The sequence below is a fragment of the Sodiomyces alkalinus genome (genome assembly GCF_003711515.1).
Source record: "Sodiomyces alkalinus F11 unplaced genomic scaffold SODALscaffold_3, whole genome shotgun sequence".
NCBI lineage: Eukaryota > Fungi > Ascomycota > Sordariomycetes > Glomerellales > Plectosphaerellaceae > Sodiomyces > Sodiomyces alkalinus.
Genome location: NW_021167081.1, coordinates 920,642 through 941,134, shown reverse-complemented (window position 1 = coordinate 941,134; position 20,493 = coordinate 920,642). Strand labels below are relative to the sequence as shown.

Sequence of the window (20,493 nt, the reverse complement as noted above, 5' to 3'; positions counted from 1 at the left end):
CAGCGTGCCACATGCGATACCAGGGAAGGCAAATGTGTTTCTTCAGATTCACGCCTTTTTTTTTTTCTTCTTTTTCTTTCCTTTTTTCCCTTTTTTCCCTTTTTCCCTTTTTTTTTCCTTTCTTTTTCTACCATGTATGTATGCGGCGTGTGGCTGGGTGGCTGGCTGGGGGGCTACGCAACGATATGTCGGTTGGCTTGGGATACAATTTATCTAACTCTCCTAATTTCTGGGGAGGAAAAAAGAAAAAAAGGAAGAAAAAAAAGACGCAATGGAATCGACGGCATGGGAATAACAACTAGGAGAGATTCTGTCAAGAAGAAACCCTACTGTCCTGTCTACATCTGTCTTGGGTAGTTCTACGAATATAACTTCACTACCTACCTTATTGTTCCGCCCTCCTATGTTTTGTTTCCTTCTCGTTTATTTCTTCTTTGTTTGCTTGCTGATTGGCGAGTCCATAGACAAAACACAAAGAAACAATATGCAGAAATACAATGTTTACCCGTCTTTGTGAAGCGTGGCCTACCATGCGACCACGCGGGGCCGCCGGTGATATTGCTTACCTACTGCTAATCCAGTGACCACGTACTGGCACCGAAACTTGGAAGAGGAGCATTCTTTTTCTTTTTTCTTCTTTTTTTCTTTCCTTTTTCTGCTTGCCGTATTGGCACACGCACTGCCACATGCGGGTTACCCCCCCTTTTTTCTTCCCTCTTTTCCCTCACAATGCCAATAGTGACTGCCATCTTGACCAAGTTTGGGTTTCCCGGTTCCCGGTCTCCCACATAGACAAAGGGAAAGCAAAAAGAAAAGGGACAAAAGGCCCCATCAAAAACCAGCCGGCACGCGCTAAGCTAGATGAAGCTGTAGTGCGGCCCGGAATCCTGGGAGCTGCATCGATCGGAGCGATGACGACGGGGGGGGTGTCTCGTCCTCGTCGCGTCGCGGGACGTGAGACTTGGCGCAAAGGTCATCTCGGATTAAGCGCCTGTCGAACACGTTGACTCTGGGCGTCTTGGATAACCATTGGGTGGGTGCCCCGGACAGGGATGTGGTTGGCGTGGTTAGGGGCCACCAACGGGGCGAGAATTCGCAGGTGATTGGCTTGGATGGGGGACTGCTAAGCGCCGAGGGAGAATGAGAGGGGGTGAGAGGGGTGAGAGTGGACGGGAAAGACGTGGGCCCCTTGACATGACGGGCTTTTGTGATTTCAAAGCCGGGGGGGCAGTGGTTGCGGAGAGGCAGGACGGCGTCTGGGCTTTGGATAAACTCGGGGAGAAAGGAAGAGAAAGGGAGGAAATCCAAAGTCCATCCGAGCAACAAGCAAAGAACACCCAGGCGTTGCGTTGCCTTGGGGAGACAGATCCTCCGAGAAACACGGAAATCCCCTCCTGCGTCACCCCCTCCTCGTCTGTGCCTAGTGCAGCCTCTCGTCACTGTTACCTGCGAAATCAACGAACCACATCAACTGACCACTTAGTGTGCCGAGATTTGCTTCCTCGCATTCCTTGCCTTCTCCCTGCAGAATTTGGTTCCGTGCCTTGAGACGACGACATGAACATGAATCCCCGCCATTCCCCCATGTCCTCTGGCATCTCTCTTCTGCTTAGCTCCTGCCTGTATGCAAAACAGCCGTCGCCGAATCCCACTTGAGACCTGTTTTGTGATTCCCATACCGTGACACGCTTTCATGGCAGAATCCGCTTGACTTGCTCTTCCACTCGACATGGACAAGCGTTCTGTCGTTGGACGTCTGAGCCTGATTGGATCAACGGCTTGTGAAGAATGCGACAAGTCCCGTACCTCCCCTCCCCATGCGTTGTGATCTGTGACCAGAAATATCCTGAAACGAGGCCAAGATAGCTGTCAGAAGCAGATCACGCCCACCGCAGCCCCTGGTTCGTTTCAGGGCCTTCCTTTGCTTTTCTTTCGCTCCCTCTTCGTGGATTCCTGTGCTATTTTTTACCAGCCCGGACTTTCCTTGCATCGTTTCACCGTCTCGAAACAACTTTTTGCAAAACATCCATTGGGGTTCTGCATGTGGTGCGGAAGCCGGGTATTCCCCATTGCTATCATGCCGGCGTCGATGGACACGATGTTCCCCTGGTTCTACCGCAAACGAAAGCGCCGTGTCCAAGTTAGAACGTCCAATGTTTGTACGTATAATACGTTCTCGACTCGAATTCGGAGAATGTGCTCCGGCTCAGTACGCTCAGTACGCTCAGTACGCTCAGTACGCTACCAACGGCCAAAAGAGAGTCAATCAGTCGATGCACTTCACCTCTCGGGCCACGGCGTTGCAAAGCGCCACCTTGACGCCAGCCCCCGTGAGTACATGCATCCACAACCTCTGCGTGTCGCTCAACCGGTCATTCGCGCTCTTGACCTCGGCGAACATGCACTCCCTCCTCGGTTCCGTCCTCCACAGAATCAAATCGGGGATGCCCCCTCCCCGCTGCCGGTACTCCTGCGCCATCAATTTGCATATCGTCGCGAGCGCGCCGCCGTCAAAGCAGGTAACCAGCTCCACCAGGTCGTCCGGGTCGTAGTCCCAGTTCAGCCCGACGACGCAGGTTCTCTTCTCCCCTTCCCTCAGGGCGACTTCGCGTATGATGCGCTCCGCGCCTCCGTTGGCTATGTCCACGAGGCGGTGATTGATCTCCGACGCTCGCGCTGGGTAGAATGAATCCGTGTGGAGGTCGAGAGGACACGTCTGGTAGGCCGTCTGGAAGACGTTAGGTATGTAGAGGAAGAGAATGTCGTAGAATAGGTACGCGAACAGTGTTCGTATGATCCCTCCTTCTGCGTGGTATCCTTTCCAGCCCTGGCTGCGGTACCAGCTTAGGCACATTTCCTCGACGCTGCATTCTTCGCCGTGTCCATGCTCGTCTAGCCACATGGTCTTCGTGCTCGCCTGTCGGCGGTTCCTGCCGACCGGATCTTCCCTCTTCAGCTGAACCCCCTCGACAGTATGTTCCTCGGGACTCGCGAGTCGGACATGGCCAAAGTCGTGCCGTTGCCGAAACGCCACACGAAGCTGCTTCTCGAGTTTGACAAGGCGTTTCTGTAAGCCATGGTGGTAGATCAAGTGGCAGTCGTTGTCCTGCAGGCCCTGCTCGCAAGTCCTACTCGCGATTCGCTTCCAGTGTTTCTTCTGCTCCTCCGGGTCGCTGGATATCGGTCTTGGGTCCAGGGCATGCATGTAATTCTCCTCGAGCAGAGCTTTCCGTTGATACCAGCTACCGCGTCTTGCCGGGTGGAAGAGGCGCTGACCTAAAAGTTCAGTGAGAAGCGAATGTTCTTCGGCGTGTCTCTTTAGGCGCCCCAAAGCGTATGCCGCCTTGTGAAGGATCCTGGTGTACGAATGTGCTGGCGTGAATCGTCTGAGGTAGGACCCCTCGCCGAATTCGTATACTTTATCCTCCTTGACCTGCTCTTCCGCGAGTAGCGTCTTCCACCGAGGATAAATACTGTCAAATATTTCCAATACTCGTAAGAATCCTGTTTCACAAGTTGCTGTATTCGACTCCAGGATATCATCCACTTCTGTCTCAAGTCGCAGCGCTCGTTCAAATTCAACGAGATGTTCGCGAGACTCGAAGATCTTCGACGTGCGGCAGATGATGTAGTTGGGAAAGTTCCGCCTGGAAATCTTCGCTAGTATAATCGTGGTCAAGGACTTTTCCGTCCATTCCGTCGACCTGTAGAATACTAGATGAAGTCGCTCAAAGAGCTCGTACGTCAAGGGCGAGAGCCTGATGCAAGGTCCTACAATCGCCGAGATCTTGTCCATGAAATGCCGCGCTCGATTGGAATGCTGCTTCCTTTCACCGGGCGGCGCATCGACGTTAGAGGCTGACGACTCGGCTGTTGAGTTCTCACCAGTCCCAGATATCTGCTGCAGGCCAACGGCCTGAAGGCTGGCTTGATGGCGACTCATTCGGCAAAGAGCCTTGACTAGCTCGGCTTTGTTTCTCCCTTGGACCTTGGCCTCCTTGCATAAAACTTTCAGCTCATCTAAGCTTAGAAGCGGGGCAGCTTCCTCAATCGTGCGGATGTGCTCCTCTGACGTATCGCAGAATGTGAAGCTGCTGCCCAATTGGGACTCTCCGAGTTCGTTCTCGGTAACAGAACTCGCAGATAGACCCGGAGACGCATCCGGGAGTTGCCTCCGTTCCTGGAGCGTCTTGATGGCCGCCTCTGGGTCAGAAATGTCGCCATAGTAACCGAGTCGGCAATGGCGATGCCATGCTGACGTCTTGCGAAGAAACAGCCGGACATAACTACGAAGAGTCTCAGTTGCCTTGCTTCGCGGGGTGCCTAATACCGTGCGGTGCCATGGGCGAGCCAACTCACAGGTACTGAGACTCATAATCCAGCTGCCTCCATTGGTCGAATACAGCATGCTCTTTGGCGTCAAACAAATGCGACTCGTCTTCCAGAACAACGTCTAAAGCATAGTTGAAAGCGTCGACATAGATTGAACGCCTGCCTCTGATCCATGTGGACTTGGTTGTCTCCGTCTTCCCATCGGAATCGAAGGCTGGCGATACTCTGGGAACTCCATATTCGTTCGGCCTCTCCTCCGATGGGATGGCGGGCAAAGAGTCTTCAATGGCAGTATGTCGGAAGTGTTTCTTCTGATTTCCATCTTCAATGACATCTTCTATGGCATGATACTCCAACTGTTCTGAGTCTGATTCCTCAGAACAGTCGTTTTTGCTAGGGCTATTGTTTGTGTCGACTTGGCCGTGGTCAGGGGTTGGCTTCACCCTCTTCACGGGTCTTTCCTCTGGAACGGGAGAATCGGGAAGAGTTTTGGTCCGGATACTGCGCCGTTGTATGAAAGCTTCCATCTCAAGGCGCCAATATGGGTGGAATCGCTAGAGAACTCGAGCAGACATAAGGACACTGCTGGGAGGAAGGAGCAAAGTAGATACACAGTGTATCACTTCTTAACGCGTGAGGAGAAGGAGACGTGGTGAGGGGGGTTGCTGAAAATCCCACATACGAAGTACCGAACGGGGGGAATACGCGAAGTCAGCTGACCTCGTGAACTTAACAGCATGAGTGGGACCTAATTATTCGTATTCTAACGACCGGGTTGCAACGAGCTCCTACCATACCTACCGATATAATCGCAAGCCACAGCATCCTCCATAAGTCTACGGAGTGCTCTTTCTTCACTGCCCAACCTTTTCTCTTCTGCTCCAATTCGTTAAATCTGGTTCTTCGCAAGACTTCTGACTTCTGTTTCGCCCGTTCAATTCTACCTTCTTCGACCTTGCTCTTTTCTTGTTCTCGACAGACGTCTATTTCCAACTTTCTCCAATCCAATCTTGCAATGTCCGAGACGCCTGTCCAACCAACCCTCGCACAGGATGGGTCTATATCTGCTTCAACGCCAGGTCCAGCAGAATTGACTGCCACGACTGGTCCATCCGACTCTTCGATTCCCGAACCCGCTCCCACCGACGCCCTTATGACCGATGCCCCCCCTGCCTCTGAACAAGCGCCCGTTAGTCCTGTCCCGTCCCAGTAGCATTCTCCAAGCTATTATCCCTGCGACAGCCATGGCTGCAATTCACACATCTCATTATCCATGGCCTATGTCACCTCTGTTTTGCATCCAAAGCTAACATAACAATACACCCTATTCCAGTCTCCCGCAGTGGTAGCCCAACCCGCGGCGTCCAACGCCCCTAGTCCGGCGCCAGGCCGCACTGGCACGCCCATGCGAAACAATGGCACCCAGGAGCCCAACAGCTCGCGAGCTGGTTCTGCCCACCCTGACGCGGCCGTCAACGTTCCCGACAACGCAGCACTCCATGGCGACCCCGTGCGCAGGTACCTGAATACCAAGGTCACGGGTGTCCTGTTGGAGGGCATGAAGCAGATTGCCAAGGAACAGTAAGTGAACACCCTTGCCACGCTCGGAAAATTGAGAGCCCGGACACAACTTGCAACCGACCGCATATACTGATTAAGTTGTTCAAGACCCAAAGACCCCCTTCGGAAGCTTGGCGAATTCCTTATTCAACGATCCAAGGAGTTGGAAGGCACTGAGTAATTTTTTGAATTTCTTTGCTTTGTTTGTTATTCTTATCGCGTACGCTGGGCTAGCTGCTATATGAACGGAAGAGGGATCGACATGGTTACAGGCGTTAAAGGTGGGGTATTGAGTCTAGGGGAGGCGTCACACTATGGATCATGATACCCCAGAGAGCATTGGGCGGGGTCGGCGCGGATAATGGAGGATATGGGAATCGTCTTCGCCCATTCGGTCATTTATAACCCTTTTGCTTCACCGTCAAGAGGCCGCCAGCGGTGACCCAGGAGCAAGCTGCCACGCCGTAAATGCAGTTTCCTATCCCTAACTCCAATGACAACCTGGGTGCTTTGCTTTTCATTCATGTCCACAAAATGGCCGAAAGTAATGGGCCGGTCCAATCCCAATCCCTGCTGATGAGGTCCATATGACCAAGCTCAAACATCGCTTACGCAACGATGGTGCTGGCAGTGGCGCTCTCGTACCGCCAGGTGGGGGGCAGGACGCCGACGGTCTTGTAGTAGCGAGCGAGACGGTGGATGCGCGACTCAATGAGGACGAGGCGGAACTTGGAGTCCATGTCCTTGCGGTTGCGCTCGAGATGCTTGCGGACGGAGACAGCCTATCCCGAATATGTTAATATAACCCTGCCCAGTTCATTTCGCGGCCAGATTGGCGAGAGGCTATTTGCCAAAGTAGAGTTCACCAACCTTCTTGATCAGCTGGTACAGGTCCTCCGGAATATCGGGGGCAAGGCCTGTAATAAGTCTCTCTGTCAGCCTAAACCGTACAGAGGCATAATTTTGTGCAATTTGTCCTCGAGAGGACAAACGCTTGTATCGGAACAGCTCGAGCGGGAAATATCTCGAGAATTTCGGTCGGGTTGTTGGTTTCAAGGGTATGGAATCGTACCGTTCGACCTGAGGATGCGGAGGATCTTGTTGCCTACAGCAAGCACGTTAGGTCCCGCAAATTTCTTTCCCTTTTGCAGCATGTCTCCGTCCGCAGCCAAACATACCAGTGACAATCTTGACCTGAGCGATGCCCTGGGAATCACGCAGGATGACACCGATCTGGGAAGGGGTGGCGCCCTTCTTGGCGAGCTTGCAGATCTGGTCGACGACCTGGTCGGGGGTGGTCTTGAGCCAGGCGGGGGGGTTGCGCGAGTAGGGGAGGGCGGACGCGCTGATGCCCTTGCCTTTGCTGTGAAGTCTACCCATTTTGGCGGTTGTCGCGTCGACGTCGGGATGTGGACGGTGTGGGTGGTGATGTTTGCTTTGGCGGAATTCGTCGCTGGACAAACGAGAAAAAAAAGCTATCCAGATCTGAAGGTGGTTTGGTGCAGTGGGTGGGTGACGGGCTTACTTCGCTTAATTAGGGCCGGGGAGGGAACGTGAGGCGGGAGTGGTCTGGACCCACAGATAGACTGATAAGGATAAAGTGGTCAGTGCTCAAGCATGTACTTCTACGAATCCTTGTCCCAGTAATTGAGATTTTCTTTCAACTTGATCCCCAACTCGACCTTGGAGTATTTACATGCGTCCAAGAACGGACGTTGAAGGAGAGGACCTCTTCCCAAATTCGTGAGTATTCCTCTTTTCCCTTTTCCAGCGGTCTATTGATATGATGATCATTCCATTTCATATTTTTCTGGTACCTCTTATTTTAGAGCCTCGTGCTCAATGAATGAATCGGACTTCTGATCTTTAGCCTTCCCAATCTCGACATGCAGCATTGTCTTGACACGAGAAGTTTGCACTAACAAGAGACACAGTGTTGCCTACAGGAAGTCCCTCTCCATTCTATTCATTTCTTAGAAACTACTGTTTAGCTACAGTAGGTAGATCACTCCGAAATCAAATTCTTTTTAGACATTCTGCTACTTGCCTGTCTATGTGCGCATGTTTACCCCTTGCGTCCTTGGGTCCAGCCAACAACACCATTGATATGGGCCTAAGGGCGAGTGTGATGACAGTACCAATATACACCGTATATGTTGTTTAAAATTTTCATCTTCATCTGTGACGGATAGTGATACATGAATACACGACCGACCGCCAAAGGCCAAAGAATGACAGGCGTCCTCGGGGACTCCCTCCCATCGACCAAGCCACCTAACCAATTTTTGATACCAGCGTGACAGCAGATGGATTCGCTTGCCGAATATGTAGAGCCATTCAACTGGTTCGTCAATCTACCAAGCATTGACGTCGAAATTTTCCTAAACGTGTGTGGTGATAAGTATAAGTATTAGTCTTGCACTGACCGTGGGAAAAGCGAGAAGCTGTCGAGACAGATAAGAGAACGTACCTCGGGAAAGTATGTTGTGACGACCGTCCTATCTGCAAACTTCCTGCCTGCCAGAGCTTTGAGGGCTGCCTGGGTCGACTCTTTTGTCTCGTATTTGACGTAGATTTTACCGACGCCCGCGGACTGCCTGCTTCCGCTTGTCGCACGAGGGATCTTAACTTCGAGAATGTTGCCATATTTAGAGCATTCGTCTCTGACATCCTCCATGATTTCTGCAAAGCGGGTCAGCCAAAGCAAGTGTGAAACTGGGTGAGGGAGACTGGGCTCGGCTTTACCTTCATAATCATCATTGTCCAAAAGCTCATCAGGTGTCACCATGTTGAGGAGCTGTAGCACTCGGCTAATGTCGGAATCGGTTGATGTCGTCCCGGCGAGCATCGACATGGCGGCGACACCCATTTCGACTCCCGCAACTTGAGTCACGCCAATGCTGGCCTTTTGAACCTTGAGCTTCTTGTCTCCGAGGTCCATATTGTTGAGCCCTTGTAATGCAACGTCTGTCGCTGCGGGATCGACGTATTCGCAGAAAGCGATGCCCTGTATCGCTCCGAGTTAGCTTGCACTGTTTGGTTGAAATTGGAGAAACGACAACGTACCCGTGACTCTTCTGTTCCCCTGTCCCGCACAAGCACGAACGATTTAAGCTCTCCGAACGAGACTAGCAGTTCCGTCACTTGTTCCTCGTTCAGGTAGTGGGGCATATTAGAAATGCTGAGCTTGTTCGGTGTGTCGGGCACGACGTTCGACACGACGCCTGGCTCGTATGGCGTCTGCTCAACCACCGCGGGAACAATGTAATCTTTAGGACGGCTGATATGAAGGCCGCGGGCAGCAGCGGGACCGTTGCTGGGCGCATCATCTGGCTCCATGGATATACCATCCATTGCCAAAGCGACCGTGGTCTCGGATGGATTACGAAACTCGATGACGGCAAAGGACTTGTCGTTCGATAGGTGGCACTGGACGCAAGGGTCGGTGCTCTCAATAACATTCAATCCGTTGAGCTGAAGATTGAAGAAGCCCATGACACTTTCTTCCGTCGCGGAAGGGGGCAGATTGTTGACAATAAGACGCTTGGCCTGGCGTGAATTGGTCGGCTTCAGCGCGCCGCTGTTGGTCGGAGTTCCGGGCTGGTTCATGAAAACCTGGAGCTTGGTAGGATCCACGGGTTGCTGACGGGGAGCGCCCGGCAGGGGGAACATGCCGGAGAGCTTGGCTTGTTCGGCAGTGACGTTCTCGTAACCGGGAGGTTTGATGTCCCACTGGGTAAGACGCCGCTTCCGCTCTAGGATGGGAACCACGTTGGTGAGGTCCGGAGTCGGCTCGCGTTTCTTGGGGGGCGGTGTGGCAGTGCGTTGGCGCTCCCTTCTGCTGTGGGGCTCTTCGTGTCTATCACGCCCTCCACGACGGCGATCATCGTAGGGATCTCGATCAGCGCGACGGGCATAACGGTCATCGTCGTCCCTCCTGGCATCCCTGCGGGAGGAGCCACGATCGCGATCCCACTCTCTCTCGGCACGTCTATCCCGACCGGAGTATCTGTCTTCGCGCTCCCGCTCTCTGTGACTGCGGCTTGCAGCATAGCTATCTTCATCATCGCGGCGCCGTGAGCTCCGATCATATGGTGAGCGAGACCGTCTGCGGTCTCGGGGTCTATCTCTGTCGCGTCGCTCGTCCCGTTCGCCTCTCTGTCGAGTTGCTGTTAATTTAGGTGTAAATGCTAGCTCATGGTGAATACTCGCGTACCTGGAACTCCCTACCTCCACCTCGTCGCCCATCTAGAATGACATAATTGTTAGTTCACTCGTTGGTTACACGGGCAAGGAGGTTGCGGCACGACACGCACCTCGAGAGTAGGCTTCGCCGTTCATGATTGCGGCTCGGGATGGCAACCTCACAAAGTCAATCGAGGCGGTATAAGAGTAGCCGGGTCAATTGGTGAGAAAATGGATGATGGTTAATTCCTTGCCGTTGAGGGTTTGAAGGAGGAGCCTGTGGCAAGAGATGTGACGGGTTTGCAACCGATCACAAGGCTGAACTTTTGTTGAAAGCTACTTTGAATAAAAGTCGGCGCGTGATAGGTGGATCAAGTTTCGGTGTACTGAACGACTTTACGCACCGCGTAGGGAAGGCGCGCACTGACCACCTATGGAGTACATTGTACGAAGTAGTTGGTTTTGGTCTATACCTAAGGTAGGTAAGGAACACAACACCACGAGCTGATGAACTTTCAGGTAGGTATCCTTTGCGTTGAAGCACCTTATCTTTGAATAACTAGTTGGATAATAAGCAGTTTGGCTTATACTAATATGGCTATATATCTTGCTTGTAACGTCTTTTTGGTCTTTTTCATCTCTTCTGGCAGGATGGCTTTGCATACTTTGGCATAGATATATAGAGCAGCCAGCTGCAAAGTTGACATGCTGACATGCAACTTTCCCCAGGTGCCTATCTTCCTACCTAGGTAGGTATGTATCTCTATTCCTCCAGGCTTTCACTTCGTCATTGCTGCCGTACCTATTCTTTCAGCTTACCTTATGCGCTAATTCAATGACTAAACGTCGGAAAGCTGATTTCCGTGTATTCACAACACCTTAATATTCTAGTCACCCGTGACCACTCCTGACCCCCACGTATGTCTTTGGTCTTCAACTGCCTACGTTCCCTCGGTGTCCATCGGCCGACCCAGCTACATCACCGTCTGTGAAAGGCTAAGTTTACAGATATGGAGCGATAGGCACGGATCTGTCCGTCGATATGGTCTCCGGCTCCAATCTCTCTCTGGTATGCCGACAGACGCAGGGCCAAAGGTAGCTGGAACAGCAGCCAAAGTTGGGAAACACCATGGAAACACCAAGTACCGCCCAATGCCGACACGGGTTTGTCCATGACCTCGGTCGATAACCTTCTTATTGTGGGTTAGTGGTAGCAGCTCAAAGAGGCTTCCCGTACGTGGTGGTGGTTATATCACTCGTCACAATTGCATCTAATTGAGGGGTTAAGTCGTCTCACTCCTAGGAGCGGCACAGCCCTGCATGTCGTGAATCCAGACACAGTTGCAAGTCCCACATGATCCCTAAGATTTGTAGCTACGAGTCTCTCTATCTGTCTATCATGATATCAAGAAAAAACTCCCCCGTGGAACATACCTCCGCAGTGAATTGTAGATGATCATTCGAACTTAATACCAAAGTTATATGTGCCTAACAAGGCGACACTCTGCTTATTGAAGTAATACGGGGTGCACATGCCAAATACGAATAGTCTCACTGTTCGTGATCCAGGGACACTTTAATTCCACGGACCACCGAGGCACCTTCCCACCCTGGGCCAAGAGCTCGAGGCTCCCTTGCAAACTGGACAAGAAAAAGAAGTATTGTGAGCTGGCGGTACTGCGTAGTCCACCACAGATTTGGTAGATCGGAAGTTCCTTTGCCGGAGGATACATACCACAGTTACCTTTCGACCTCCCTGATCTGAATCGAGCCGGACGAAAAAAAGTGGAGACGGGCCTGGAGCTTAAGCCCACCTGCCACTGTATCGCAGCTCCGAAAGGACACAGTTGTCGTCTTGAGGTCATCGGGAATTCCGCCTGGCTTCTTCTACTTCAGACACGTTACGGAGTACTTTGTCTTTTCCCCAAACCCTCCAGCCTCCCTCATAAACAGCTCGGTGACTACAAACTCGGCTACGATACATCAACGTTTCGTTTTACCCACGACCGACAGACCTTGCCCTGGTCATTCGTCCCCCTCCGTCCGCAAGCCGGAATAACCAACTTCCACACACTTCGCGTTAACTCTTCTCTTTGAAGTGCCCCCACGGTCAATTGGGCTATTGGCGACCGCACATTGAAAGAAAAGCAACGATACCGGCTTTGATCTTTTGCCGCGCGAGACACGATATCTGGTCCAAGGTTCTTTGTGCGCCGTAGCAGCAATCCAGTCGACTGTTTTCCATAATGGCTCAGCATAGGGGACCGTCTTATGGCCTCGGTGTTGGGGGCCCCCCAACCTTCGGCGGTCCCTCCATGGAAACCTCCGAGCCGGGTGCCCTAGACACCATCCGCCAGTACACAAGCAAGATTGAGGATTTGCTGGATACTGTCAGCGAGCCTGTAAAACCGTAGGTCTTCCAGCTGGCCCCCTTGGACTTGTTTTTCTCTTCCCAACCGCAGTAACTCTCGCTGCCTATAGCCGCGAGGGGAATCAATAGAATTGAGGCCCTTAGCAAATGAGATGGTGAAGGACCCCATGTGTTAACTTGTCGTGAATTAGGTACCTCCCTGCCATTGGCCGCTTCCTCATTGTCGTCACTTTCCTTGAAGATGCCCTCCGAATCGTCACCCAGTGGAGCGACCAGCTCTTGTACCTGAATGAATACAGACATAGTATGTGAGACCCGGATTCTCAAGAAACTTGCTCTGCGCGCCCTGTTGGACACCGCCACGGGGAATCTATCAGCCATATGCATGCTGGTTTATAATGCAAAAGTTAACACCTCGACCAGTTCCCTCCGGACTCACGCACCTCTTCCTCCTTGCTAACGTCATTGCCATGATTACTGGGTCTACGATGGTCATTACTCGGAAGCATTCCGATTACGCCGTCATCGGTCTTATGGGCGTCGTTGTCACCCAGGCACTCGGCTATGGCCTCATCTTCGACCTTAACTTCTTCCTCCGGAATCTCTCCGTTATCGGCGGTTTGCTCATGGTGATGTCGGATTCGTGGGTACGCAAGAGCAAGGCCTTCGCCGGCATCCCCGAGATCGACGAGAAGGACCGCAAGATGTACTTCCAGTTGGCCGGCCGTGTACTACTTATCTTCCTCTTCGTGGGCTTTGTTTTTAGTGGCTCGTGGTCCGTTGGGAGGATAATCGTCTCCGTCATCGGCGCCATTGCGTCCATCATGGTCGTCGTGGGCTTCAAGGCCAAGTTCAGCGCCACGCTCCTCGTCGTGATTCTCAGCATGTTCAACCTCTTGGTCAACAACTTCTGGACTGTAAGTTTTGCTCCATCCAGTCACCTCCTCCCCACCTCTTTTGGCTTTCCCTACTGCGCATAATGTTCTTCTCCCGTATCCGGATGCTAAGTCTCGAACCAGCTTCACGAGCACCACCCCCACAAGGACTTTGCCAAGTACGACTTCTTCCAGATCCTTTCTATCGTTGGCGGCCTCCTTCTCCTGGTCAACAGTGGTCCTGGCCAGTTCAGCATCGACGAGAAGAAGAAGGTATACTGATGGAGGACGTCACGCGTCATGTCACACACCGTAAGGACACTATCATACTTCGAGGGGAAGGATACGGTGGAGGAGGAAGAGGGTTTGACATTTTTCACTGAAACGAATCGGGATGTCGGCCGAGATTGTCATTTTGTCGTATTAGGAAGCGAAAGATCTAGGCGGATGAGGCTCAAAGCTACAACGGTCCCGCAACATGATGGGCAGCAGACCAGTACGAAGCAGTACGGTTGGGGGGAGCACCAAGTCGTGTTGCTCTATTTGATGCAACTGTAGAGAAAAGGGGGCTAGTTTTATAGTCAAACTCAGGATGGCGGGGTAGGCCGGGAGAAGCAATAAAGGGAGTGCAAAATGCTTGCTCTATTCTACCAACAGTCGAATACCTGACGGTACACATTCTACTTCATTCCATTGGGCTGTGCCGTGTAAGTAAGAAAACACAGCTGTAGAATTTGGAACGACGGTCCTAGGGCGAGATGGTGAAATGTTGTTTCCCCCCCCGGAATAAGCTTGCATTACACGTATCACAGTCAAACCGTGAAACAGTTGGGAATTCTCAAATTCAGGACATCATAATGATTTGGAGGGCAATGCAGCATCCGGCTGAAGAAGCGTACTCCAGTGTGAGATTGGCCCTCACAAGAGTCTCGTATTCATCCCATACTGATCAAAATCGATTCCAACTGCGAAGGAACTCAAAAGGGGGGCGACTCGCAAAGGCAGCCTTCGTGCCAAAACCCTCCCCTGATCAACAAACCCAAGCACCTAATGAGAGAAAACAAGAAGAAAAAAAGCCCGGCAAGAAGTAAAATAATAAGCAAGTCTCCAGCGACCGCGGGCGCCCGGATAAACAATAAACAGTTCCCAACACGTCCTCGTCATCAGTGCAAAATATTTCGTGTTGGGGTAGTAAAAGAACTCAATGCGTGGTGCTGGGGTGATGCTCTCTTCCGGAGCGGTTGGGCCGGGCCGAAAGCAATGATACAAGAAAAATGGTGGATGTGTGAAAGATGTCATACGGAGCCGTCGGAAATTTTTGTTCTTCTCATGCTGATCCAGAGCGATGGACTGTTGTATCACGCGCACGTCTGGGGCCGACGAGTGGAATGGATCTCATCAGCGAAACGGACGACGGCTCGACGCATGTATCCGGAGAGGCCGGAAGTCGGCTTGCGGACGCAGTGTTTTTGGCCAAAGTCGGACGGGTTCTTGCGGGGAACCGTCTTCGTATTCGGTGACGCGGCGTCGGTCGGTGTAGGAGGTGAGGACGGGCCTGCAGACAAGTCGTTGGAGGAAGTCTGAAGGCGTGCCGCAGACCCGTCAAATTGTCATTCGATACCGTGCTGTTTTTTCAACTGAGCTAAACTTTCCCGGCGGGCCTCGAGGTCCTCTCTTGACTTGAGCATCTTCTCTGGCTGGTGATATAGAACTGCAGGAGGATGAGGTTAAATTACGATTCACGGCAGGAAAAAAGGAAAAACAAAAAAAATTGACGAAAATAGGGCTGCGCAGGCAGTCGAGACTTACCAACCAGATAGCGGTTCTGGAAGTTGAAGCCGTTTAGCTTGTCACAAGCTTGCTTGGCATCCATTACGTCTTCATAGACAACGAATGCAGTGCCCTTCGTGTTGTTGGCGATGCCCTGGCGAACCTGTCTGCATCGGGTGTATCAGCAGAGGCGGCGCAGAAGAGGGAAGGAGCGATGTCTTGTCGCGGCAAGGCAATTGAGCAAGGGGAGTATTCATCCATACCGGATTGGGCCAAACTTTCCGAACAGGTCGAATAACTCTTCTGGAGTCACGTTGTAGCTACGCATCATCAGTTAGCCTCAGTCGTCGACGAGTACAAGGAGCGAGGCAGGACCGGGAGGCAGGCATACCTCAAGTTCTTCACGAACAGAGCTCTGTTGTCAAGTGGTTAGCGATGTGATGATGGAATGAGGAGAAGGTATGTAGTCGAGCATTCCGAGGTAGGCCGAGGAGCGAGGAGCCGCAAACGGCGACCGGCGACCGGCCGGAGGGTGAACATCACCGGACGGAAGCGACATAAGGAAAAGATGGACAACGTTGCAACGTACCGGTTTACTTCTGGTGCTAATTTACCACCGCGACTACTCATATCTCTCGATATGCTGGTGACGATGAATCCTTTCTAATGTTGACTTGTAAAAAAGGAAATGGGCGCGTGTTGGTGTATGAGACGGGGAGGGGCGGGTCGATGGGAGGACTCGATGGGGGTGGAGGGTTGGTGGTTGAAGATGTGAGGAAATGGGGAACGGGCCAGCAGATTAGTGGTTAGTGCAGGCAATCATTGAAAAGACGAAGGCCAGGGAAGGAAGCGGGAAGGCGTGACAGTGGCTGCTGAGGCGATAAGTTCCACGTGACTCCGCTTCCCCCACATGGATCAGCAAAGTGACCAATGGTAACTGACGGATGTGGTCGCCTAATCCCATGTCACACGTTCCCCGAAAAGGAAATGGCACCTGCAGGCACGTCTGAATTGGAGGAAATGGAGGTCAGCCTGTTGTCGTGTCCCGTTCATTTTCCTTTCGCTTAGAAATACGTGTACCCTACGGAACTTGCCCCGTAGGTAGCTCTACCTTTTAGGCGGTGATACAAACCGACTGTGATGTCGAATTGTGATTTCGAGCTCACTTATATTTGGTGGGTAGGTAGTTAATTGCTTTGCAGTAGATATTAAACAGCTTCCACCTACTTTGTTTGTGTTTTCAAAAGCACGGTATTTACTTGACAAGCGAGAAAGGCCTCGGCACGCGACACGACCTGGTACCTAAGGTAAGGTAGGTAATTAACCAGGTACGTGGAATGCCTGTAAAAAGTAATCAATATATAAAGTAGATTTCGAGATGCCTGCAACTTTTCCCACATCCATACAATATCAATGACCACCAGCACTCTTTATATTGAATCATATTTGGCACCACCGATTTCATGTTGAATTCCTTTTTGCTGTAACCATCACAGCACCTTTGCCCAAACTCTCAAATCTTCTCTTTGGCATCATCTCGACATGCCCTCTCTTCGTACCCCCCACAGTGCTATTCGACGACCATCTTCGTCCACGTCTCTCTCACCTCCTCCGCCTTCGGTAGTCAGGCATGGTGGCTTCTTTTGCCGAGTGTCTTTTCGACGGCTTCGACACCAACGAGGCAGAAGACGGAAACGAGGCGTTCCTGGCCGACTTGCTGCGTCTGCCGGATACTCCAGCCACGGAGATATATTCCCTCTACCAGGCTAGCTTGTTGAGCGGGCATGAAGACTGGAACCTACGGCTGCAATGCGCCCGGGCACTCCGCGCAAGGCGATCTCAATCGCTCGATCCCTTGGATGGCAGCGACCTGTTGGCGTTCATTCCTGGAAACGGGCATGGGGCGCCCCGCCGACAAGACTGTCCTCCTTGCTCGTATTGGGCAGAGACAGACCGCCTGATCCGGGTGCTCAACGAATCACTACAGCCCACCACATCTCGCATTGGCACGCACTCCATTGGTGGGTTCACCGGTCCGCTTGGGCAGAGCAACACGAGTGCCGAGCTATCGAGTACGGCCACGGCTACGGCTACGAGAGGTCTTCCCAGGCGACCCACGGCAAGAGCAAGACCCCGCCACGTCGTGTCCCATTTCTGGACCTCGACGGACAGGCAAGTCGAGAATGGCTCCCGCAATGTTTTATGCTGCGCGAAGGCAATCGCAGCGACAGGATCCGACTACAATCCAGCTTCAGTCGATCCGTCTTCCAAGAAGGCGAAGGCCCATCATGACCACTCGCGAGCCGAACCAACAGAAAGGGCAGAGTCAGAGCCGAAACAAGAGGTCCTTGACCAAGTCGGTCCTAGACTTTTAACGCCGACGAGTGGTAGAACCCAGCCAACAAGCGTCCAATCATTGTCGACCGCCACCTCCCCTGATCTGGTATTACCCATTCTACCTCCCAATGCCGGGACTCAATCGGAACGGAGCATCCCCGGCATGTCTTCCAGGAGCCCCGTAAAGTCCCACTTCTTCACTACCTCGCCGCCGCGCCGTTCTCCGCGGCCTCAGAGCAAGCGGCGGCGTCAGGCCGGCGCGGTATCGTCGCTTCCCTTCCCGCCGCTGGCAGCCCCCCACTTCAACCTGATACAGGAGAAGCTGTGCCATGAGCCGTTCTGGCTTCTCATCGCGGTGACGTTCCTGATCAAGACGGCGGGCAAAGTGGCGATCCCGGCGTTCTACCAGGTCAGGGAACGGTTCCCGACGCCCGCACACCTGGCAGATCCCGAGGCCACGGAAATCATCACGGACATGATTCGACATCTGGGCCTCTCTGTTGTCCGGACAGCTGCCATCCAGCGTTATGCCCGGGGTTGGATGGAGCGGCCCCCCGAGGCTGGAGTCACGTTCCGAGTGAGGGGATACGACACGCGAGATGGCTCGCCGCAGATGGTTATGCCGAAGGGAGGCGACGACGGAGCTGATGCGGGTGCTCTGGACCGGGGTACCGCGGCTCGGATACCGACTGGCGCGGAGGAGGCGGGCGATGCGTGGGAAATTGGGCATCTCACGCAAGGCAGGTACGCAATGGACAGCTGGCGGATCTTTTGCCGGGACGAGCTGCTGGGGCGCGCGGAGGACTGGAATGGCAAGGGGGCGCCGGAGGGGTTTCAGCCGGAGTGGATGCGGGTCCGACCGCAGGACAAGGAACTCAGGGCTTGCCTGCGGTGGATGTGGATGAAGGAGGGGTGGGAGTGGGATCCGGTTGCGGGGGAGAAGACGGTGCTGCGGCCGGAGTTGGAGAGGGCTGTCAATGAAGGGCGGGTCGAGTACGACGATACGGGAGGTCTGCGCATTTTGGAGAACCAGCAGGAGAAGGAGCAGGAGCAGGAGCAGGAGCAGGAGCAGGAGCAGGAGCAGGAGCAGGAGCAGGAGCAGGAGAATAAAGAGGATACTTGACTTTACAACATGGGGAAGCAAGAGCGTGTATATGTTGGACGGGATGTCGCCTTGGGGGGGTTTGCGACGCGGACGAGAGGCGGAAGAGGAGGATGCTTGTTCTACTGAGCACGTTGTTTTATGCATGCCATTGTTTCTACGGGGGCCAACTTAGAAGGGTCGTCATAACAATGTTGAATGATTGGTAAATCCGGTATACCATACCTGTAATTTACTGTGATGTTGTCGGAATCGTGTAGAGTTGGGGAATATACAGGCCAATACTCGCGTGTAACATGACGTTGGAAATATGAGACTCGAAGGGAGGACACGTTTTGGGGGGTTTTGGTGGGTTTTGGGGGGTTTTGGAGGGGCACCACTGAACGGACCGTTTTCTTTGGTCACCCCTTAATACTGCAATGCCGCCTAAGATGACCTCCCTGAGCTAGCGCACGCTATAAACTTTCAGCCCGAAGCAGCTCTGACCTACCCGTTACGGAGTCGGTGTCCCCTCTCAGTTAGGTACCTTAGGGCATCTGCTACTTGTTACGTCAGTGTCGAGATACCCCAACGGTCCTGGGATCACACGACCCTCGATACGTTCCTCGGTACGTCCCTCGATTCACTCGATTGTGACCATTTTGCCTTCTCCCCCTCTCGTGACCCTTCGACAGCCTGAATCTCCCCCTTCAGCCTCTTCACATCCCGCACCATGGGATCCCAGATCGACTCACAGGACGAGTTTACGGTGCTCGTCACCGGCTTTGGGGTAGGTCGCATATCGAGGAGCCTCTTCTCATGATGTGCCCATTTCAATATCCTCGCCCTCCCCTTAATCCCCCGCCTTGCCCCCTCAACCCAACCCAAGCTCACATGTTGATTTGCCCGACTTTGCTCACTGACTGACATCCGTCTCCTTTCTTTCCCTGTAGCCATTCAAGGCCGCCTACCCCATCAACCCGTCATGGGAGATCGCCAGTCGGCTTCCCTTCCGTCTCCCACCCCCAACCCGGGCTCCGACCCCGAACCCCTCCCCGTCTGCCACCGCACCAGGCCCCAGTCTCCCGCCCGTCCGCATCCTGGTGCACCCAGAGCCGATCCGCGTCAATTATGAGAACGTCCGGTCCCTGGTCCCCACGTTCTGGGACCACGACCGCGATCACGGCGACGCGATAGTACCCGACGCGCCAGCACTCCCGCGCCGTCGCATCGACCTCTGCGTTCACATAGGCATGGCCGGCCCCAGCATGCTCTACAACATCGAGCGCCGCGGCCACCGCGACGGCTATGACATGCCCGACGTGGACGGCGAGAGCCTACGCGATCAAGACCGTCAGGGCGAGTTGGGCGACGATTGGATCTGGGCTGGCGTGCCCCCCGAGTTGGAAACGGATCTCGACCTTCCCGATGTCTTGAAGCGTTGGCGTCAGCACAGTCCTGTATGCGAACCCACCCTCCCCTCCCCTCCCCTCCCCTAGAAAAGGAAATGCTCGACGCTCAGAAGAACCCATGAACCCGCCTACTCTCTTGCACTGTGCGATTGACCCAAACTTCTTCTTCCTTTCGCCCCTGACCCAGGAGGACGTCGACCTGAGGATATCCGAAGACGCCGGCCACTACCTCTGCGACTTCATCTACTTCTCCAGCTTAGCCCACTTGTACAAGCGGAACGAATACCGCCGCGTCGTCTTCCTCCACGTGCCGTGCGAAGCCAGCGAGCAGGCCCTCTGCCAGGGCACCGAGCTGACCGTGAACCTGATCCGAGCCCTCGTCGAGAGCGAATGGAGCCGTCAGGGAGAGGCCGAACACCGCCGGAACAACAAGGTTGCGGTCGAGTTTCGCGCATAAGCCGGAACGATCCGAAAATCGAATCCATAGGCTTGGACGTATTTGAAGCTAGTGTGGCATCATGAACATGGTAAGTAAGGATGATGATGATGGGTGTTATGTGCAGTCGTTCG

General features: G+C 53.3%; 10 protein-coding genes across 10 annotated transcripts; 6 read left to right on the top strand and 4 right to left on the bottom strand.

Moving 5' to 3' along the window:
* Positions 1 to 2,060: 2,060 nt before the first annotated feature.
* Positions 2,061 to 4,957, bottom strand: SODALDRAFT_293262 (coiled-coil domain-containing protein MTMR15). The gene is made up of 2 exons (XM_028608710.1): positions 4,360 to 4,957; positions 2,061 to 4,286 (listed from the first exon to the last, which is right to left on the bottom strand). The coding sequence occupies exons 1-2, from the start codon at positions 4,857 to 4,859 to the stop codon at positions 2,267 to 2,269; spliced, it is 2,520 nt and encodes an 839-aa protein (XP_028467567.1). The 5' UTR covers positions 4,860 to 4,957; the 3' UTR covers positions 2,061 to 2,266.
* A 160-nt stretch (positions 4,958 to 5,117) lies between these two features.
* On the top strand, positions 5,118 to 6,073 carry SODALDRAFT_377682 (hypothetical protein; the record flags this gene model as incomplete). The annotated part of the gene is made up of 3 exons (XM_028614925.1): positions 5,118 to 5,521; positions 5,666 to 5,913; positions 6,001 to 6,073. The coding sequence occupies exons 1-3, from the start codon at positions 5,348 to 5,350 to the stop codon at positions 6,071 to 6,073; spliced, it is 495 nt and encodes a 164-aa protein (XP_028467566.1). The 5' UTR covers positions 5,118 to 5,347.
* Positions 6,019 to 7,329, bottom strand: SODALDRAFT_343757 (hypothetical protein). Its single transcript, XM_028613135.1, has 4 exons — positions 7,071 to 7,329; positions 6,965 to 6,997; positions 6,763 to 6,809; positions 6,019 to 6,674 (listed from the first exon to the last, which is right to left on the bottom strand). The coding sequence occupies exons 1-4, from the start codon at positions 7,270 to 7,272 to the stop codon at positions 6,501 to 6,503; spliced, it is 456 nt and encodes a 151-aa protein (XP_028467565.1). The 5' UTR covers positions 7,273 to 7,329; the 3' UTR covers positions 6,019 to 6,500.
* A 569-nt stretch (positions 7,330 to 7,898) lies between these two features.
* On the bottom strand, positions 7,899 to 10,395 carry SODALDRAFT_293254 (hypothetical protein). The gene is made up of 6 exons (XM_028608709.1): positions 10,209 to 10,395; positions 10,109 to 10,140; positions 8,959 to 10,050; positions 8,638 to 8,899; positions 8,363 to 8,574; positions 7,899 to 8,273 (listed from the first exon to the last, which is right to left on the bottom strand). Exons 1-6 carry the CDS (start codon positions 10,231 to 10,233, stop codon positions 8,247 to 8,249), a joined length of 1,650 nt encoding a protein of 549 aa, XP_028467564.1. The 5' UTR covers positions 10,234 to 10,395; the 3' UTR covers positions 7,899 to 8,246.
* Positions 10,396 to 10,997: 602 nt separating this feature from the next.
* On the top strand, positions 10,998 to 12,243 carry SODALDRAFT_358174 (hypothetical protein; the record flags this gene model as incomplete). The annotated part of the gene is made up of 7 exons (XM_028614077.1): positions 10,998 to 11,065; positions 11,159 to 11,276; positions 11,426 to 11,518; positions 11,647 to 11,751; positions 11,909 to 11,937; positions 12,015 to 12,101; positions 12,177 to 12,243. 7 exons carry the CDS (start codon positions 10,998 to 11,000, stop codon positions 12,241 to 12,243), a joined length of 567 nt encoding a protein of 188 aa, XP_028467563.1.
* On the top strand, positions 11,932 to 14,032 carry SODALDRAFT_309263 (surfeit locus protein). Its single transcript, XM_028609101.1, has 4 exons — positions 11,932 to 12,487; positions 12,640 to 12,752; positions 12,872 to 13,365; positions 13,468 to 14,032. The coding sequence occupies exons 1-4, from the start codon at positions 12,324 to 12,326 to the stop codon at positions 13,603 to 13,605; spliced, it is 909 nt and encodes a 302-aa protein (XP_028467562.1). The 5' UTR covers positions 11,932 to 12,323; the 3' UTR covers positions 13,606 to 14,032.
* Positions 14,033 to 14,127: 95 nt separating this feature from the next.
* SODALDRAFT_137249 (hypothetical protein) lies at positions 14,128 to 15,061 on the top strand. Its single transcript, XM_028606755.1, has one exon. It carries the CDS (start codon positions 14,374 to 14,376, stop codon positions 14,905 to 14,907), a length of 534 nt encoding a protein of 177 aa, XP_028467561.1. The 5' UTR covers positions 14,128 to 14,373; the 3' UTR covers positions 14,908 to 15,061.
* On the bottom strand, positions 14,778 to 15,807 carry SODALDRAFT_137292 (RNA-binding domain-containing protein). The gene is made up of 4 exons (XM_028606756.1): positions 15,683 to 15,807; positions 15,357 to 15,413; positions 15,133 to 15,260; positions 14,778 to 15,034 (listed from the first exon to the last, which is right to left on the bottom strand). Exons 1-4 carry the CDS (start codon positions 15,721 to 15,723, stop codon positions 14,934 to 14,936), a joined length of 327 nt encoding a protein of 108 aa, XP_028467560.1. The 5' UTR covers positions 15,724 to 15,807; the 3' UTR covers positions 14,778 to 14,933.
* A 709-nt stretch (positions 15,808 to 16,516) lies between these two features.
* Positions 16,517 to 18,790, top strand: SODALDRAFT_331865 (hypothetical protein). The gene has a single exon (XM_028611571.1). The coding sequence runs from the start codon at positions 16,724 to 16,726 to the stop codon at positions 18,551 to 18,553; it is 1,830 nt and encodes a 609-aa protein (XP_028467559.1). The 5' UTR covers positions 16,517 to 16,723; the 3' UTR covers positions 18,554 to 18,790.
* Positions 18,791 to 19,071: 281 nt separating this feature from the next.
* Positions 19,072 to 20,418, top strand: SODALDRAFT_331864 (peptidase C15, pyroglutamyl peptidase I-like protein). Its single transcript, XM_028611570.1, has 3 exons — positions 19,072 to 19,301; positions 19,465 to 19,971; positions 20,111 to 20,418. The coding sequence occupies exons 1-3, from the start codon at positions 19,245 to 19,247 to the stop codon at positions 20,378 to 20,380; spliced, it is 834 nt and encodes a 277-aa protein (XP_028467558.1). The 5' UTR covers positions 19,072 to 19,244; the 3' UTR covers positions 20,381 to 20,418.
* The last annotated feature ends 75 nt before the right edge of the window (positions 20,419 to 20,493 follow it).

What these genes read in the sequence shown, in the direction of transcription:
- SODALDRAFT_293262 (XM_028608710.1), bottom strand. Translation starts at nt 4,859, where the DNA reads ATGGAAGCTTTCATACAACGGCGCAGTATCCGGACCAAAACTCTTCCC. An exon ending in GATTATGAGTCTCAGTACCT is followed by an intron (nt 4,287 to 4,359) that starts GTGAGTTGGCTC and finishes GACTCTTCGTAG; the next exon opens with TTATGTCCGGCTGTTTCTTC.
- SODALDRAFT_343757 (XM_028613135.1), bottom strand. Translation starts at nt 7,272, where the DNA reads ATGGGTAGACTTCACAGCAAAGGCAAGGGCATCAGCGCGTCCGCCCTC. An exon ending in CCGCATCCTCAGGTCGAACG is followed by an intron (nt 6,810 to 6,964) that starts GTACGATTCCAT and finishes GACTTATTACAG; the next exon opens with GCCTTGCCCCCGATATTCCG. An exon ending in TGTACCAGCTGATCAAGAAG is followed by an intron (nt 6,675 to 6,762) that starts GTTGGTGAACTC and finishes TATTCGGGATAG; the next exon opens with GCTGTCTCCGTCCGCAAGCA.
- SODALDRAFT_293254 (XM_028608709.1), bottom strand. Translation starts at nt 10,233, where the DNA reads ATGAACGGCGAAGCCTACTCTCGAG. An exon ending in GGGGAACAGAAGAGTCACGG is followed by an intron (nt 8,900 to 8,958) that starts GTACGTTGTCGT and finishes GGAGCGATACAG; the next exon opens with GGCATCGCTTTCTGCGAATA. An exon ending in TCACAACATACTTTCCCGAG is followed by an intron (nt 8,274 to 8,362) that starts GTACGTTCTCTT and finishes ACACACGTTTAG; the next exon opens with GAAAATTTCGACGTCAATGC.
- SODALDRAFT_309263 (XM_028609101.1), top strand. Translation starts at nt 12,324, where the DNA reads ATGGCTCAGCATAGGGGACCGTCTTATGGCCTCGGTGTTGGGGGCCCC. An exon ending in GTCAGCGAGCCTGTAAAACC is followed by an intron (nt 12,488 to 12,639) that starts GTAGGTCTTCCA and finishes GTCGTGAATTAG; the next exon opens with GTACCTCCCTGCCATTGGCC. An exon ending in TGGTCAACAACTTCTGGACT is followed by an intron (nt 13,366 to 13,467) that starts GTAAGTTTTGCT and finishes GTCTCGAACCAG; the next exon opens with CTTCACGAGCACCACCCCCA.
- SODALDRAFT_137249 (XM_028606755.1), top strand. Translation starts at nt 14,374, where the DNA reads ATGAGAGAAAACAAGAAGAAAAAAAGCCCGGCAAGAAGTAAAATAATA.
- SODALDRAFT_137292 (XM_028606756.1), bottom strand. Translation starts at nt 15,723, where the DNA reads ATGAGTAGTCGCGGTGGTAAATTAGCACCAGAAGTAAACCG. An exon ending in GGAAAGTTTGGCCCAATCCG is followed by an intron (nt 15,261 to 15,356) that starts GTATGGATGAAT and finishes CACCCGATGCAG; the next exon opens with ACAGGTTCGCCAGGGCATCG. An exon ending in CCAGAACCGCTATCTGGTTG is followed by an intron (nt 15,035 to 15,132) that starts GTAAGTCTCGAC and finishes ATCCTCCTGCAG; the next exon opens with TTCTATATCACCAGCCAGAG.
- SODALDRAFT_331865 (XM_028611571.1), top strand. Translation starts at nt 16,724, where the DNA reads ATGGTGGCTTCTTTTGCCGAGTGTCTTTTCGACGGCTTCGACACCAAC.
- SODALDRAFT_331864 (XM_028611570.1), top strand. Translation starts at nt 19,245, where the DNA reads ATGGGATCCCAGATCGACTCACAGGACGAGTTTACGGTGCTCGTCACC. An exon ending in TGCTCGTCACCGGCTTTGGG is followed by an intron (nt 19,302 to 19,464) that starts GTAGGTCGCATA and finishes CTTTCCCTGTAG; the next exon opens with CCATTCAAGGCCGCCTACCC. An exon ending in GTTGGCGTCAGCACAGTCCT is followed by an intron (nt 19,972 to 20,110) that starts GTATGCGAACCC and finishes CCCCTGACCCAG; the next exon opens with GAGGACGTCGACCTGAGGAT.